This window comes from Chroicocephalus ridibundus, chromosome 1 (genome assembly GCF_963924245.1).
Source record: "Chroicocephalus ridibundus chromosome 1, bChrRid1.1, whole genome shotgun sequence".
In the NCBI taxonomy this organism is placed as follows: Eukaryota; Metazoa; Chordata; class Aves; order Charadriiformes; family Laridae; genus Chroicocephalus; species Chroicocephalus ridibundus.
In genome coordinates this window covers 76,303,100-76,319,980 of record NC_086284.1, presented here as the reverse complement: position 1 = coordinate 76,319,980, position 16,881 = coordinate 76,303,100, and the positions used below count along the sequence as shown (strand labels likewise).

General features: G+C 39.2%; 1 protein-coding gene across 3 annotated transcripts in view; it reads left to right on the top strand.

Moving 5' to 3' along the window:
- Positions 1-16,881, top strand: part of CYFIP1 (cytoplasmic FMR1 interacting protein 1) — an 82,888-nt gene that overhangs the window by 30,907 nt on the left and 35,100 nt on the right. Inside the window, exons 12-22 of one of the 3 annotated variants that reach the window (XM_063340148.1) lie at positions 561-683; positions 3,136-3,261; positions 3,551-3,717; positions 5,097-5,244; positions 7,116-7,269; positions 8,499-8,655; positions 9,398-9,494; positions 9,847-9,923; positions 10,015-10,123; positions 10,686-10,805; positions 11,950-12,149. In XM_063340148.1, coding sequence (XP_063196218.1) covers positions 561-683; positions 3,136-3,261; positions 3,551-3,717; positions 5,097-5,244; positions 7,116-7,269; positions 8,499-8,655; positions 9,398-9,494; positions 9,847-9,923; positions 10,015-10,123; positions 10,686-10,805; positions 11,950-12,149 — 1,478 coding nt within the window. Of the gene's footprint in view, positions 1-560; positions 684-3,135; positions 3,262-3,550; positions 3,718-5,096; positions 5,245-5,274; positions 6,812-7,115; positions 7,270-8,498; positions 8,656-9,397; positions 9,495-9,846; positions 9,924-10,014; positions 10,124-10,685; positions 10,806-11,949; positions 12,150-16,881 lie in introns of those variants that run through there. The other 2 variants (XM_063340156.1, XM_063340166.1) reach the window with 2 other exon arrangements.

Below are 16,881 nucleotides of genomic sequence, written 5' to 3'. Positions count from 1 at the left end.
CCAGGTCTCTCTGTATGGCGGCACAGCCTTCTGGTGTGTCAGCCACCCCCCCAGCTTTGTGTCATCAGCGAACTTGCTGAGGGTGCACTCCATCCCCTCATCCAGGTCATTGATGAATATATTGAAGAGGACTGTGCCCAGTACTGACCCCTGGGGAACACCACTCGTCACTGACCTCCAGCTAGACTCTGTGCCCCTAATCACAACCCTCTGAGCTCTGTCTTTCAACCAGTTTTCTATACACCTTACTGTCCATTCATCAAGCCCACTCTTCCTAAGCTTCCCTATGAGGATGCTGTGGGAGACCATGTCGAACGCCTTGCTGAAGTCAAATATTTTGGTGATTAGGGGTACCAGTGGTTTCCATCACTTGACCAAAGTCTGTAAAGTTTTAACTATGTAAGTCTCTGGAAGAAAAAGCTGATATTAATGCAGGTGTTGGTACCTGATGCTGTTTTAATGCTTAAAAGAAATCTATGTAGAAATTTGTCTATGGATGCTGGATACAGCATGTTCTGATGTGGGTTTGGTTTTTTTGTTGTTGTTTAACAATGTGCTAGGTGGTGACTGGGTCTGGTCGACAGGAAGCTCAAAAAACAGATGCAGAGTATCGGAAGCTCTTTGATCTCTCTCTCCAAGGCCTGCAGCTTCTCTCCCAGTGGAGTGCACACGTCATGGAAGTGGTATGTTATCTGGGGAATAAAGCCAGATGAAAAGGAGGCAGTTTGGTGAGGTTGGACAGGCTTTGCTTCAGTGGCATGAAAAACGTGTGTTGTGTTTTGTTTCCTTAATTCCCCTCTTCCTTCTTCTTTCACTCCTTTTCTCCTCCTGCTGCAAACCACATTCTCAGAGGAAGGCACATGAAGTTCTAAGAAGCTATGAGTAATGTCGCTGCTTTGAAGCTCCAGTAGCATGTATGATCTCATACAGTACATTCAACTTGTTATATTTAAAGGATAGGTGATCACCTGTAAGCCTTGACCAGGTGCTTTTATTTTGCTCTTGATACTTACGTTTCATAGACTGACTTCATTATTTTCCTCTAAATGTTGTTTAAAATTATGTTCTGTTAGAAATATCCATACCAACATTCAGTCACACAGGAGGCAATAAAACAGCTTCACCTGGCTACGTTTAGACATCATCGCTTAGTAAAATGAAGCATGTAAGGTCTTAAACAAAGGCACAAAAGTGAATGGAAAGGCTCCCTTTGGCTTTAGATTAGGCTTTTAGTCAAAAGGAAAGTAAATGTGGGGAAAGGAAAACTTGAGAGGAGATAAGGGAGGGGAAATAAAGAACCTGCAGAGTTGTTTCTCTGTATTTTAGTAATTTATTTTTAAAACAGATGCCAGTCAGAAAAGTGACTGTTTTTATTTTTTCAATAAGAAACTGCTTCAGGCAGAAACTGAAGAGGAGGATGCAGGAGTCCTTTTTGTGCTGCAGACACTTAGATAAACGCTGCATCTTACCTGCACCAAAGTGTGTTCTAGGAAGGGTTGAAACAGATGACGTATTGTATGAGAGAAGCCAGACGTGCTCCTCGTCTGCCTCTGATGTCTGAGGGAGCATCAAGCCATTTGTACTGCGTGAATCCAGTGCGGTCACAGTGGGCATAGATAGAGACACGGTTTTCTTTCTCTTCTGTATTTTTAACTGCCTTTTCTAAAAGCCAATAGATGAGTCATGCTTTTTCCTGTATTATTCTATTCCTATTTAAATCAACAGTGTGTTTTATGGTGAAAATATTATTCTCCTTTTCTCCTTCTTAAGAGAGGTTGCTGTCATCTATTTCTGGCCTCTGCCACTTGCAGACTTGCTCCCTTTATTTCTGTCACTGCAAATTGCTGCATTCAGGCTTCTCTTCACAGTGACAGTCTTTCTATTTTATTATTTCTCTGTAGAAATGATGTAGAAACTCTCTCAGCTCTGTTTTAATCCTTCCAGTTTCAGCACATACTTTCTCTGAGGACCACAGCAGGGTTTTTTGCCTGTTATCACTGCTTTTCTTTGTCTTTCTGATTTATATGGATTCTCTTAAATACTTCTCACATAAGTTCGTGCTCACCTTCTCCCTGTCCTCCTACTGAGGATTTATTCTGATCTGGAGTATCCTACTTATTTACCTGTCTTCTGCATTCACTCAGAATCCATGAACCTTGTTACATGCATCATGTTCAGATAAAAAGTTTCAGGATACATTTGATGTCCAACTTAACCCTGTGAAGTTGATGCCCCCAAAATACATAATCTTTGTTTAATAATTTCCCCAGCGTCCTCTGTGTAGCGCTTGGGTTGCAGGGTGTGGTGCTCTTCTTTGCTGTAGGCAAATTGGTGCAAATACTAATCCATTATAGCAAGCAAATTTATATTGCTCTGTAATCTAACACTTATGCAAAGATAATATCAGTCAGACCTTACTATTTGCTGAACTCAAACTGTGAGAAAATTGTATTTGAACGTGACTAGGATTTTTCAGTGGATGTACCCTGATGGATATTAGATCAGCCTGACACTGCTCAGGAACATTTTGAGCTGTGTTTGCAGTGACTGAAAAGGCAGTATTTAAGAGAAATGCATGCTGTGCAGATGATACTGTCACAGATAATGCATCTCTTTCCGTGTCTTTAAGCCTAGTAAACATTAAAAAAAAAACCCCAAACCATGTAGTTTTCCAGTTGTCTTTTGAATTCTATATGTGAATATTCGGCCAAGTTGGAAGCTCCTTTTTTTGTGTGTGGGTGTGATGGATTTTTTTGTTATGCTTTTGAGGTGTCTCTGTGTTTCTTGTGCTTGAAGTGGAGAAGAAGCTTTTGCCTATGCTAGCATTTGCTCAGTAAAAAATACTCTGAAGTGCATTACCTGATGAGTGTGTATTGCATTTTTTAAGTTAGTACAGGATTGCTGGCTTTAAAGAAAATTTGTTAGGCAAATTATTGTTTGGCATTTCCACTAGATAATAGTTTCAGAATTTATGCAGGTTTTGAGAATAGTACAAAATATTATTTTTCAGATATTCTTGAAAACACTGAAGTATTTCTTAAAGTATGTTATTTGTGTCCAGCTGGGTTTTGTGTTTCTCAGTCCTTTTATTTTACCCCCATCTTTTTTCTCCCTATTCTGCTGTGTGAACTGCAGTATTCGTGGAAGCTGGTACACCCAACTGACAAATATTCTAATAAAGATTGTCCTGACAATGCGGAAGAGTATGAAAGAGCAACAAGATACAACTATACTAGTGAGGAGAAGTTTGCTTTGGTTGAGGTAAGATAAACCTTTTTTTATGGGGATTTTCCAAAGATTAATTCTATACAAAGGAGAACATTCTCTACAAGCGTTTTCTATACCCAGTGCAAAAAGACAGCATGCCCTCTGTTGACTCTGAAAGAGCATTTTTTCCTCCATTCAATATGTAGGAGGAGTACAGAAAAACTATCCTTTATCTTTTGGAACTTGTTAATTCCCCTTTTCTCATTTTCTGTATTTAAAAAGGGGGTTTTAAAACAATTATGCAAACAAAATAAGAAAAATACACATTTTTTTTTTTTTGCAGGTGATTGCCATGATCAAAGGTCTTCAGGTGCTGATGGGAAGGATGGAAAGTGTTTTCAATCATGCCATTCGCCATACCATTTATGCAGCTCTTCAGGACTTTGCCCAGGTCACGCTTAGAGAGCCGTTAAGACAAGCCATTAAAAAGAAGAAAAATGTCATTCAGAGGTAGAATTCTTCTTGTCATCTTCTCCTATATTCTTTCTCGCAAATCTTACTATGTTTGTTGCAGAACTGCACAGCTGTTAAATTTTGCCTCTTCAAGTCTGTAATCCCTTACTAGTCTGTCTGGTACTCAAAGTTAGCATAGCTGAATATCTATTGGAAGCTGAAGAAATATGAAGTCAAAAATGAATGGCTGCCAGCATGGGTACAGTGAGCGTCCAGGCTGTCTTTAGCCCTCTAGGAGTACTGCAGGAAGCCTTGTGTTCCTTGTTTATTTTTATTTTAAGGAAAGCTAAGTACTGTAACACTGGAAGCAAGACTAGTATTTTTATTTTGAAGAAAGGTGTTACTGCCTACCTTCTTTATGATTCCAGTGTTTCACACTCTGTAGTCTTATCTCTGTGCTCTTAGCATCCTGCCTTCTTTCTCAGCCTCTGCTGCTTTTGGCTTATTAGCCTTACACTTCTCTTTCAAGTGCTCCATCTGCCCACACTGATTGGTGGCATTTCCTGACCTTATCTTTTTGTCCCTAATTGTTTGCTTGTAATCTTGACTTGTTTACTATTTGTTCGTTCCCACATTTCATTGCAAAATTCTTAGAGGTGAAAGTCTTCGGCTAATTAAGCTATTGCTAAATGCTCCGACTGCCACAAAAATCCAGTCAGAAGCTAAAAATTACTCCAAACAAATTATTCCAAAATCATCAAGTTTGCGGGGAGAGTCTTTTTGTGCCAGGGGCTTTCATGAAATAGGGAAGTAACACTTTCTTGCCTGCTCAGATCTGGGAGGAGACATTTGCTTGATCATTCAGCACGCCACAGGATATGGCTGACTGTGTTTCTGACAAGTATGTGAAGCCCAGTTCAGTATTTGGATTTAGAAGTATGAAGCTGTTTGTACAAATTTTCGCTGAATTCTGGAGTTCTGCTGGAAACAGGAATTCTGCTGCTTCTTTTCATTTCAAGCCAGAATTGTCTCTCTCTTTAGTTTGGTTAATAATCTGCTTTGGTTTGATGGAATAATCTGCTTTTTGTGGTTTAGGAGAACAAACTGGCTTGATGCACTTGGTAGAGATCCCAGAGGTGAATTCATGACAGGTGACTTTTGTCTCTGGTGAACCAGTTTCAGAGGTCAGTTTTCTTCTGACAGAGGAGAAGAGCTCTGGACCATCCTTTTTGATAAATAGTGTGGAGCGATTGTTTGGTGGATGTGGCGTTCTTGAAGTTGTTGGCGAAATCATTTGTGGTTGCTCTGAGTTACTCCGAGCTCCTGAATGCTCTTGCAAAGTTTCTGTGCTTTTGGAAGAGTGCTTAAAAAAAAAAGTAAAATGTTCTCATCAGTGCACTTGGATACTGGTCTAAAGTAGTGTGAATTGTGTTCAGTGTTTTGCAGGCCATCAGAAAGACAGTGTGTGACTGGGAAGCGGGTCATGAACCGTTCAATGACCCAGCTCTAAGGGGAGAGAAGGACCCCAAAAGTGGTTTTGACATCAAAGTCCCAAGGCGTGCAGTGGGACCCTCCAGCACTCAGGTATTTTCCTGTCTGGTGGTTGTGGTATCTGTCAGCAATTATTGCATGAAATGTTTTCTCTCTGGCCTGAGCTATTTAAAAATCACAGTTTTGGGTTGTTCTTTTTTAAAGCTAAAAGTCTACTCTGATTAGATTTATATTTATAAAATTATATATACTTAACCAAAATCCTCTGTTGCTGTCATTTTCTACTGACGCATAATTTTTCCACTGTTCAGTCTCTTTAATTTGACTTCCTGGGAAGAAATATTTTCTCATTGAGCTCATAATGTTTTTTAAATAATATTTTTGAACTATTTGAATTATTTATTGACTGACTCCCATCTCTGGTATGGCTGATGGATTTTTTTTGTTGTTGTTAAATCCCATTACTCAATAGATGTCTATGTAGTTTTAAAATGTGTTTAAAACATAAATGATTGCCTGTAAAATATGGGAGAGTATTTGACTTCTAACAAGATCCCTCTTACTGTTCAGTAACGAATGATAAAACTGCCCCCTAAAATCTATTTAATCTGCTGCTGCTGCTAAAACAAGGTATTTCAAGTGTGTTTTCTGTGGTAGTCGTTGAAATCCCATACCTAGAGGCTCGTTCTTGTTACCTCCATATAATTATCTTTATTTTCTTTGTGGATTTGTTTGGAGAGTGTATGGTCTGGTACTCATAGCTCACCTGAGAAAATGAGGTACTGAGCACTTTGGGTGAAAAATTGAAGGCAACTGTGGTTTGTAAAGACAATTTCTTAATACCTAAAATCTGTGGGGAAGAGAGCATGTATGGATAATAATCTTGGGTAATAAAAAGTTGCTTAAATTATGGTATGATGGGTTTAATGAAGATTTTGTTCTGGGAATTGGAAAAAAATGGTTTGCTTTCTAATTTTCTGGGGGGAAAAATTAAATATCACCACCAGTGCTTCTCCTGTGCTTGGTACATTTAAGGGCTTTGTTTCACTGGCTGCAACAGGCTGTTTGGGAGTACATGGTTCTGTCTGCTTTTTCTGCTCTTGGGCTGGCACACTCGTTTGTCTTGGCTGACAGGAGGAAGGGACGTCAAATATATGGATTTTAGATAGGTTTTTTTCAGTTTCATGCAGTTCTAAAATGGCTGGTAATGAATGAATGAATTGGTAATACTTGGAAATCTTCGCAAAATCATTTGAGAAGCTAATGGCTCTCTGAGCATCCTCTAAAATGAACGGGAACTTTTCCCTTCGCTTGAGGGAGCGCTGGATTGCAGTGATTATTCTGAACAAAGAAACCCTTCTGTATGTCCTCCTCTGCATGCTTACTGTGCTGCTTTTCATCTTTAACAAACTAACACGTTTTCTCTGCTTCTGTTTCCCCTTCCTTATTCACCCATGTGTTTTTATTAACGGATTCTCTCTCCCCTGCCTGCCCCTGTCTGTTGGTTTTTAGCTCTACATGGTTCGCACTATGACAGAGTCCTTAAACTCTGCTGAGCTGTTGAAGCAGCTCAAGTCTCTGGGATTGGAAAAGCTATTGCATGTGACACACAAGTTTCTGAGGCAGTCCTACATCTATCCGCCTCTTTTAAACTTTGGTGGTAAGACATTACTTATTACTTTTACTTTTTGTGGTGATGTGAACTGTTCCACTGCAAATGGTCTGCTGCTAAGTGTCAGTGGAGGTCCCCTTGGCATGGGTAGGTGTTTGTGCTGGTGTGTAGGCTAGCGTTGCATCTGTTCCTCTCGCCTGAAAGGCTTTTACCCACACAGTGCCAGTTTTCAATTTGAAGTGGAGCAGTCGCTTACTGATAGTAATTCTCAGTGTTGCTCAACTAATGTACCATGTGTATTTTCCTTTTTTCCCCCCCCTTTCCACCACAATTGTTTCCTTTAATGATACAGCTTTACATGGTGAGAACTATGTTAGAGTCCCTCATTGCTGACAAAAGTGGTTCCAAGAAAACCTTGAGAAGTAGCCTTGAGGGGCCCACCATATTGGACATAGAAAAATTCCATCGCGAGTCTTTCTTCTACACTCATTTGATAAATTTCAGTGGTAAGATACGTAGATGATCAGTGTCCAGCTTAGCATGTCCTAACACCTCTAACACGACCTGGAAAATGTTTCCGATTGCCTAAGTCAACTTACCTTTGGTCTATTTATCAAAAGCCTTGGTCTGTCCAAACTTTTTCTGAGACGTGATATTCAATATTGTGGTGGGATTTTTATTTTGACTTGTTATACATTTGTTTATAACGCGTCAAATTTCATATCGTTACCTCCCTTTTCTATTTTTTTTAATGTACATATTTATATAAACAAGGGACAGATAAGCCTATACACATTGAAATTTTAAAAAGGAAGTAGTTTTTGTGTTTTGGGTTTTGGGGGATTTTTTGTTTTTGTTTTAAGTGCAGAGGCAACAAATTCTCTGTTGTGGTAAATTTGATGTCATTTCACTACTCTTACTATTCAGTTAATTGTAATCGGAAACATGCTGTCCTAAAGAATTCACCTACTGACATTGAATGTATCTAGTCTTTGTCATCACCATGCTGTGTTGTCTTTCATTTTTGTTTTGCTGCCAGACTTCTTTACCCTCAGAGAAGGGGGAGCCTGTTAATGTCAGTCATAATGCTACTGGGGAACAGCGCTTCAAAAGGTCTTCAGAGAATCTTATTGTAAAAAGTTAACTCCAAAAAAGTTTCAGTTTTCAAGTCTTCTGCAAAAGAAGGCTTGTGCTGAGTGTTTTCTGGAGAGGTGGGAAGCACACCTCCGTGCCCTTGACAGCAGCCTTAGAAACTTTTTGTTTTAATCCTTCCTTTGTGTCTCTGTCTGCCATTTCCTGCCCATCTAATCAACAGGAAGATGTGGAACGATTCAGTCCTCCAGAGATGGTACTGGTGGATCTGGTACAATTTTGTCTTCTTTGCCTGCTGCTTCCCAAGTTCAGTGTACGACTTTCTCGGCTCCCAGCTGAGAAATTAAACGAGAAATCCCCCTTTACTGGTGTACATGGTTTTTCTGTTTAACTGGTAGTCTGGCCCACTTCCACATTTTGTTCTGTAATAAGGCACCACTTTGGGGGCCAACATGGAGTTTAAAACTCTTTGAAAATGTCATGGGCTTTATGTTTTGAATTTGGTTTACATATTTGGTCTATGTATAGCTCTAGTGACTCACGCCTGCTTTTTTTGTTTCACATCGCATCATCAGAATCACAGTTGTATTGTTGCTGATGTATTTCTATAAGAAGTGTAATTCTCCCTTATTTATTCTAAAAGAGACTCTGCAGCAATGCTGTGATCTGTCCCAGCTGTGGTTCAGGGAATTCTTCTTAGAGCTAACCATGGGCAGAAGAATCCAATTTCCCATTGAGATGTCCATGCCTTGGATTCTGACGGACCATATTTTGGAGACTAAAGAAGCATCAATGATGGAGTAAGACATATGCTCTTCCACTCAATGATTATTCTTAATGATTGCCATTCCTTATTACGATGTGACTTTTTTAATTGGTTTTAACAGGCAGTCACTGAGAAGGTATTTTAAACCTTTATAAAATTCTCCTCTTACATTTTCCAGTTTCCAGATTCTCAGAGTTTTCTTTTTGAAGTGAATAATTGAAATACGAAACCTTTCATATAAGTATCATTGCACCAGTCGAATATGTTATTCCCTGAGTGAGTTCTCCTTACTGACTCCTCAAAGATCACAGAATTGGAGGGGTTGGAAGGGACCTTCAGAGATCATCTAGTCCAACCCCCCTGCCAAATCAGATTCACCTGGAGCAGGTTGGACAGGAATGCATCCAGGCAGGTTTTGAATGTCTTCAGAGAAGGAGACTCCACCACCTCTCTGGGCAGCCTGTTCCAGTGCTCTGCCACCCTCAAAGAAGTTTTTCTTCACGTCAAGATGTCAAATATAATGCATAGTGATAAAAGCATAGTTCCATGTTGATTGAAAGCTACATCTAGAAAACAAGTTTCAGGCTGTATACTTATCTCTACAATTTCTTGAACTAACAAAAGACTTTCTTAAAGGAGAAATTGTGATACTTTTTATATAAACTCAAATAAACATGATTTACAATATTGACTGGCTTACATCATCTTGACTGCACCATCCTAAAGAATCATAATTTCTATAGACATGTAACTTTTCTTTATTCTTTTTCATTCAGGTATGTTCTGTATTCTTTGGACCTTTATAACGACAGTGCTCATTATGCACTTACTAAATTTAAGAAGCAGTTCCTCTATGATGAGATTGAGGCAGAGGTAAAGTAACCTTAGCTACTGGAGAATCATAGTCTGTACCCGAATGTGAAAATGATGCTAAAGGCCAAGACCTATTATAAGAGATTCAGAACAGTTGGAGATAAAAAAAAAAACTGAGAAGAAAGACCGGAAGATGGGTAACTGGTGGGGTGATACGTTGTGAGGAAACCTGTAGACCTGTGCAAAATGCCTCACATGAATGCTGAAAACTGAACATCATCTTTTCTTGTACTGGGAAATTTGGATGCATTAACTATCTTAATTACATTTGATAAACAATGGGAGGTCTTGGATAAGCTCCCCTCTTAATTTCAAGTATCTCTAAATGCACTTTTTTTCTCCCCCCCCAAAGGTAAACCTATGTTTTGACCAATTTGTCTACAAGCTGGCAGACCAAATATTTGCGTACTACAAGGCAATGGCTGGCAGGTACGTATTCCAGTAGAGAATTTTTATTCATGCATTTCTGCTCTGCTTTCCTGTCTAATGTACTTTAAGTGTTTTCTTCCTTTCTTAATAGCCTGCTTCTGGATAAACGATTACGTTCAGAATGCAAGAATCAGGGAGCAACCATTCAGTTGCTACAGTCCAACCGCTACGAGACACTGCTGAAACAGAGACATGTCCAAGTGAGTTAACTCATACTCTGTTGTATTCGAGTCGCTTGGCAATTTTCCAATGGTGTTGATTTATGTAGGTATATAAAACTCTTTCTGTGCTATATGTTCTGTCATCTATGTGGCATAACTGACATTTGGGATCAGCTTTTTTGTCATATGAAGGATAAATTAAAAAAAAACTTAAAAGATCCTGTTTTAGTGCAAATGTCTGTTGCAGTTACGCAAACACAAGCCAAATAAAAATGTCACGTTTGGTAGCGTTGCCTTCCTAGTAGTGTCTTTCACCAGTTCTCAATATATTGTCAGCACAATGTCATGGTAGCATAAAATGCTATATAAATACTTAGATGTAAATGCAACGTATGATTTTACTTCTTTTTGTGAGAATTGGGATGTAAATTGTAGTACCTCATTTGTTCGTGAATTTATAATTTTTGTCCATCTACTTTGTTTCTGTGTGTTTGGAATCCAAGTTCACCATAGCTGTTAATCTTTGGAGTCTCATATCCTTGTACAGCTTGTCTTCTAATTTGACTTCCAGTTTGAAACTTCATAGCGTTTTTTTCTTTAGCTTCTTGGTAGGTCAATAGACCTGAACCGATTGATCACTCAGCGAATTTCAGCAGCCATGTACAGGTCAATGGAACTGGCAATTGGTCGATTTGAAAGTGAGGATTTGACTTCCATTGTGGTGAGTGTTGTGTTGCAGTTCTGCCAGAGCGCTAACACTGCAGTTGGGGTCTAGGCGCTATTTTGGTTTGGTTTGTTTTAATTTATTTTAATTTAATTTAATTTTTATTTCTTTTATTTGCATTGAGAATGATAGGCATATAGCTTTTTTTTTTCCCTCCACTTTAAATCTGTATTTATTTTTTAATGGCAGAAGCAAAAAAAGTTTTCTCCAGTTTTGCTAGAAGTCCTCTAAGTATTCTCTCAGCAAATAGTTGTACAGTCACTCCTGAAAGGAGGAGAGGCTGAATGACTAAGAGGCAGACTTGTTTTATCCTACACCTTAGTTAAATATATATAAATGGGAAATAATTTAAGCAGTGTTATTAGAAAAATAACAACACTTTTCCCTCTTGTGTTTTGTTTTAATTTTTCTGTAGGTGTGAAATCGTACAATGTTATGGTAGACGTTTGTTTGGTTTACAAAATCTAGATTGACAAAACCTCTTAGCAGAGAAGCAGCTTAGTCTTGCAAAAGGCATTCTTTTAGTCACCTTCTTGTCAAGAGGAGAAACATTATAAAAGGCATGGTTGTGTAGTCTGCAGCTAGTGACTTCCTGGATACCTTCACAACATTTGTAAAAATCTGGTCTGGTCTTTCATTGTATCCTAGTGCATTCTTCCCTGGAGTAAACCATGAGAAGAATTTATGGTAAATATGGTGTTATCCCTACTAGTACAACTACATAAGTTAGTTCACCAGTTGTCCTACTGAGCAGAAATCACTTCGTGACAGCTTGTAAAGTAGGAAATGCAGAAGATGCTTCTTGACCGATGCCTGAACCCATTTGAATGTTGGATTTTTAACTTTTTCTCAGTGGAAGAAGGTTTGGCATAGATCTGTGTTTGAGACCCATCTGCAGAGTGGAACAATTTTAATGAATACCCTTGAAGTCTCAGGAGGTTTTGGTTGGAGATGGTTACAAAACAATCCCAAGAGCACTGATTCTTTCCAGCTCTTATCGTTAAAGTAAGAGACTGGGGGAGAGTCAGTTGTTCATTTTGACTTTCTAGTCTTCTATTTGGTCAAGGTTATTGATGTACTTTGTTGAGTTCTCCACTTTATTAAATGCACTGCTCACTTTCTCTCCTCTTGTTTTTTGTAGGAGCTGGATGGCTTGATAGAGATAAACAAAATGACTCACAAGCTTCTGAGTAGATATATGACCTTGGACAGCTTTGATGCCATGTTCAGAGAAGCCAATCACAATGTGTCAGCCCCTTATGGAAGAATCACTCTTCATGTCTTTTGGGAACTCAATTACGATTTCCTTCCAAACTACTGCTACAATGGATCCACTAACAGGTTAGCATGGCGGCCTTTTGTTTGCAGCAGTTCTTCTATCACCCTCCTGCAACTTTTTTCCTAGCAAATGCCGACAAGTCCATCTCCATTCATTTAGTGTGTTTTTCATTTCTAGTGCTTTACTTGAAACGAAGGAGCATGAGTCATTTTACTAAGTACTGTCAAATGTATGAAAGCCTGTTATTTGTCCACAGAAGTAGTCAAATGTAACTGCAGCATCCAAATTCTGACATTTTAATGACTTAGCTATGATATACTGAAAAATAAAGTGTGTGCAAAAATGCTGTAAAGTGTGTGTCAGGAAAATATTTTGGTAAACAGGATCCTCAACTATGAGGTGGTGGAAATAAAATTATATTCCTGATTCTGTGTTAATGTGACAAAAAGGATTGTTTACTGGAAAAGGGAAGAGTTCAGTGTTCACTGCAACTATAGTTGCAGACTTTAAGGACAGTGAGTAATAGAAACAGAAAGGTAGGATCTAAAGTTTGAATGAGTGGAAGGCGCAATCCTTGAGACTTTGCATTTCTGGGCTTCCTGTTTGTGTGTTGTTTTTAAGATTGATGTTGCTTTTAGCCTTTACTCAGGTTTTGGTTAAAGCACTGTGAAGTGACAGTAAAGTGATATTGAATAATTGAGGTGTAGGAAGAGGAGGAAGCCTGTTCTCATCTTTCACTGTCTCCTTGGAGAGTTTTCCCTGTCTGACATCTTCCGTGATGGTTATGTTGCATTTTAGATCCAACATTCTGTCCGGGGGGGGCGGGGGTGGGGGGGGCGAAGTGTGTTTTTTGGATTAAGTTTTAGGCAAGAAACTTCTGTTACATGAATCTGTCTACATAGGAGAGTTGAATGGATTTCCGAGGAAGCTACTGAGCAGTTGATGTATCTGGAGATCAATGCTGGAATATTCAGCGTGATGTATTAAGAATCATACAAGCATAATATTAAAAGAAAATCTTGATGAAATGCTGATCCTTCACCTGTCAGCTTTAATGAAAGACACTCAACAGCTCCTATAACAGTCCAGTCTCTGTTCATCTTAGCTATAAGGAGTGCCCTACTGCAGACCACAATGCTTGGGAAGCGAGCATGGAGCACTGAAGGAAACTTTGCAGGATCCTGTAGGACTGTTGCTTGTCTATTTAAAAACTGTATGCACAAATCGAGTTAGGCTGATACCCAAGCACATTGGGTAATTAATTCAGGATAATTTATTTAAGAAATGATAAAGGGAGCCAGATCTTAGGCAGTGTGTGTACCACGTGTCCAATTTAATCACAGAATTGCTTTGGTTTCAGTCAAAACCAGCAGTGTGGAGAGAATGAATGTGTGTGGTGCACATGCTATGTGCTGCCCTTTGATATTTTTGCTAGAAAAGGGAACAGGGAGTTTCTAGCCCTTTCCTAGTTCTTAAATACAGTCATTATATCTATTGCTGCCCTGCTGTTAGCATGAACTTTAAATTGATGAGCTCTCTCTGCATTCAACTGTACAGGTTATTGTGTGCAAATACAGGAACACGCAGTGAGGAGCTCTGTGAGAGCTGCTAGTTTAATTTGTGACTCTCGATAGGTAATGTCTTGCATGAAAGCTATGTGTAAACAAGGGAAGAAAAGTAACAATGAAAGGCTGGAAGAGAAATAAGTACGATGAAAAGCAGAGAAGTTGCTCGGTTGGTGAGGGGTTGGAGGTAGAGCTCCTGGGAAATGTGTTAATACCTGTGGCTTGCTTCTCATTAATTTGACCACAGCCTAGGTGTAAGTGTCCTTCTTTTAAAGTTAGCGTATTGGCAGATTAACTTGTATCCAGTACCTTTTGAAGCTCTTTTCCCAAGAATGCATGAACGTGATGATTTCAAACATTTGTAAAAGAGTGCTTAGAAACCCTGTAGGTTTGATTCAAAGGCAAGGCTATTCACACAGAAGTATTGAAACATGCTGCATGTTTAATTATTTGAGATTTAGGAATTTTTTTATATCCTATAATGTATTGAGATTAAACAGTGAGTCTGCTATTAAAAGCTTTAGCAATTTAATAATTGCAGTTGCCAGTTTTCTGAAATTTAGTCTCGTTAGTGCTGGCCAGCTGCGCAGACATGTCCAGACTACGCAACAGTTGTGGAGAAGGAATGGGGAGATGAGCGAAGGGACGTCTGCAGATGGGCATTAGCAGTGAAATCTAAAGGTGTTTTTAACCCACCTGTTGTCAGTCAGGAAAGAAAGAGAACAAACTTTTGGAAAATGGCATGAGAATATGAACTGCAGGTGAGGTCAAAGCCCAGTGTCCTGGTGCTGGCAGCAGCCGTGCAGAGGCCGAGTATGAAAACAAGGGAGGATTTTTCTCCTAGGAAACAGGCCAGCCTCTAGCAAAGATCAGGCGTTTAGTAAAAAAAAATGGTGGGATGTTAGTGCATTTCTAGCCCTTTACAGTTAGGGTTTTTTTCCCTCATTGCTTTGTCCATACCTTTTTTAAAGCTATGTGATGTTTTTGGCATTCATGATGTGCTGTAGTGAGGAGCCTGCAGTGAAGCTGTGTGCTGCACAAAAAAGTATCTTTTTTAGTTTGGTCTCAGGCTGTTGACTGCCAGTTCTCCAACCAAAAGGGACCACGAGCAGCCGTTTCCCACTTGTTGCGTTTTCTGTGCAGCTTGGGAGTTTTTTAAGAGCCCTCAATTGTGTGTTTTCCCAAGCCAAAGGTCTTTCCGCACCAGGAATCTCTTTCATGCTTATGCCCACATCTGTACTTTTTTCATTCCTCTGTATCTTTATGGAGTTGGGAGGACTAGGGCTATCCAGAGGGTTCAAATGACAGGACAACTTCCAGATTTTTATTCTTTGTTCCTTTTTCACTCTCTGTAGTGTTCCTTTTTCTGCCTTTTTTTTTTTTTTACCAATTCTAAGCTGGTCTTTTCCTTCCATGATAGTATGTTTTGTTTTCAGGGCTAACAGAGGAGCAAGTTGTGAGACAACCTAGACGTTTATTTGAACTGAGGATTTTCTGTGCTTTCTTGACAGAAATAATACAAGCTTCTGGAGACAGTAGTCAGACTTGTAGCACCATTTCCTCTCAACACAGTATCCAAATCTGTTTTCTGTGCTAAAAATTCATGTGTATAGCACTCTTCGAAGTGCAGTATGGCATATTTCTTCTGAGGATACAGATTTGTCGCAGAATGAACAAAAAGACCAGCTTTTTATTTTTCAGCCTGCCTGCCTGCCTTCCCCTTCCTTTCGCGAGCTCTCTGTCTCTCTCATACTGCTTTTGAGACTAGTTTTCACAAGAGAACAGCTGTGTCTTCTTGTCTTGCGTATACTCTGTGATAGTCACTCTTCAGAAAAAATTTTCAGCCCTTAGAGACATTGCTGGAACAAATCTGAAAAGCAGCCTGGCAGTGAAAACTACCTAATTTCTGCTACAAAAAGCCAAATGGTGCAGTTTTATAGTCTGATGCAAAGTAGGGGTGACTGTAGTCAAGTGCTCCATCAAATTTGACAACAAGCACTTTATCTTTCCTCACCTAAAAAAAAAAAAAAAAAAAAAAGTCTTTCTACCAAAAGGAAAGGTGATAGCAATGGAGTGGCAGATATCTGTTACTCTTTCGTGCTCTGTTTTGTCTACTGTTTCTTCACACTTCAATTTGTAGCCTCCTGTTCTCTCTATCTTGACATTCATGTTCAAGAAGGGTGAATTAGATCCTAGCATTCACTAAGAGAGGAGGTGTGGGGGCTGCTCTAGATCTGTTAGACAGGACAAGCTAATTTGAGAAGGCTGGAAGTTAAAAGTGTTCATACCAATTAGGCAGGGAAGTGGAGAGGGACGCTTTCTGTAGGAGCAGGAAGAATTTTATCAGTTCTGTGATGAAGCTCAGGAAGAATGAGATTGTCTGTCTCATCTGGTGCCTGCAGTAGCAATGCAGCGGACTCATTGACTAAAGTGATCTCTTTCAGATTTCTTCTTATTTTCTTAAATAGATCATGGTGATTAGAATCACATAATCATCTAGGTTAGTTTGTAAAGTGCTCACTATGAACAGCTTCCTGGTAGATATCACAGAAATACAGACATAAAATTATTTGATCCCTAAAATACTTGCTTTGGGGCTCATGTTGTCCTTTAGCAATCACTGTTGTAAAGCTTTGGTAAGCCATCAGGCTTTTCATCTGCTTAATCTACTTTGCTTACAACTTGCGTTGATTAAAATGGGTAAATTGCCGTGAGATCATCAACACTGATTAAAAATGAAAATAACTGATTATCTTGGAGTATGCCAAAAACCTGCATCCATCAGTATCTGAGGGAAGGTAAAAATTTGCCTAGATTTAGCATTGATATTCAAAGAGAGGTTTCTGTTTCTCAGAGGAGGAGCAGGAGGAAGCCAGCGAGCAGGATATCAAAAAGAAAACACACGCACACATTGAAAAAGTTTGAAGAATAACAGATGATGCTGAACTGTAAAGGTTTCTATATAGCCCTCGGTTTTGATCTCTAATATTTATCTGAATTATATATTTGGATTAGTCACATACCTTCTAGAATGATGCACTCTGATTTGCCTGTTGTATGTAGCCATAGCCCTGCCAGAAGATACCAAGTGACTGTACCTCTTGCTCCTGCTTCCTTAACCTCTTTCTTCCTCTCTCGGAATCTTTTCCCCACATCCCTCAAGAAAGTATAAAATGGGTGCTTTCTTCAAGTCTTTAAGAAACCTTTAAAGTTATTTTGCTACTGTTCT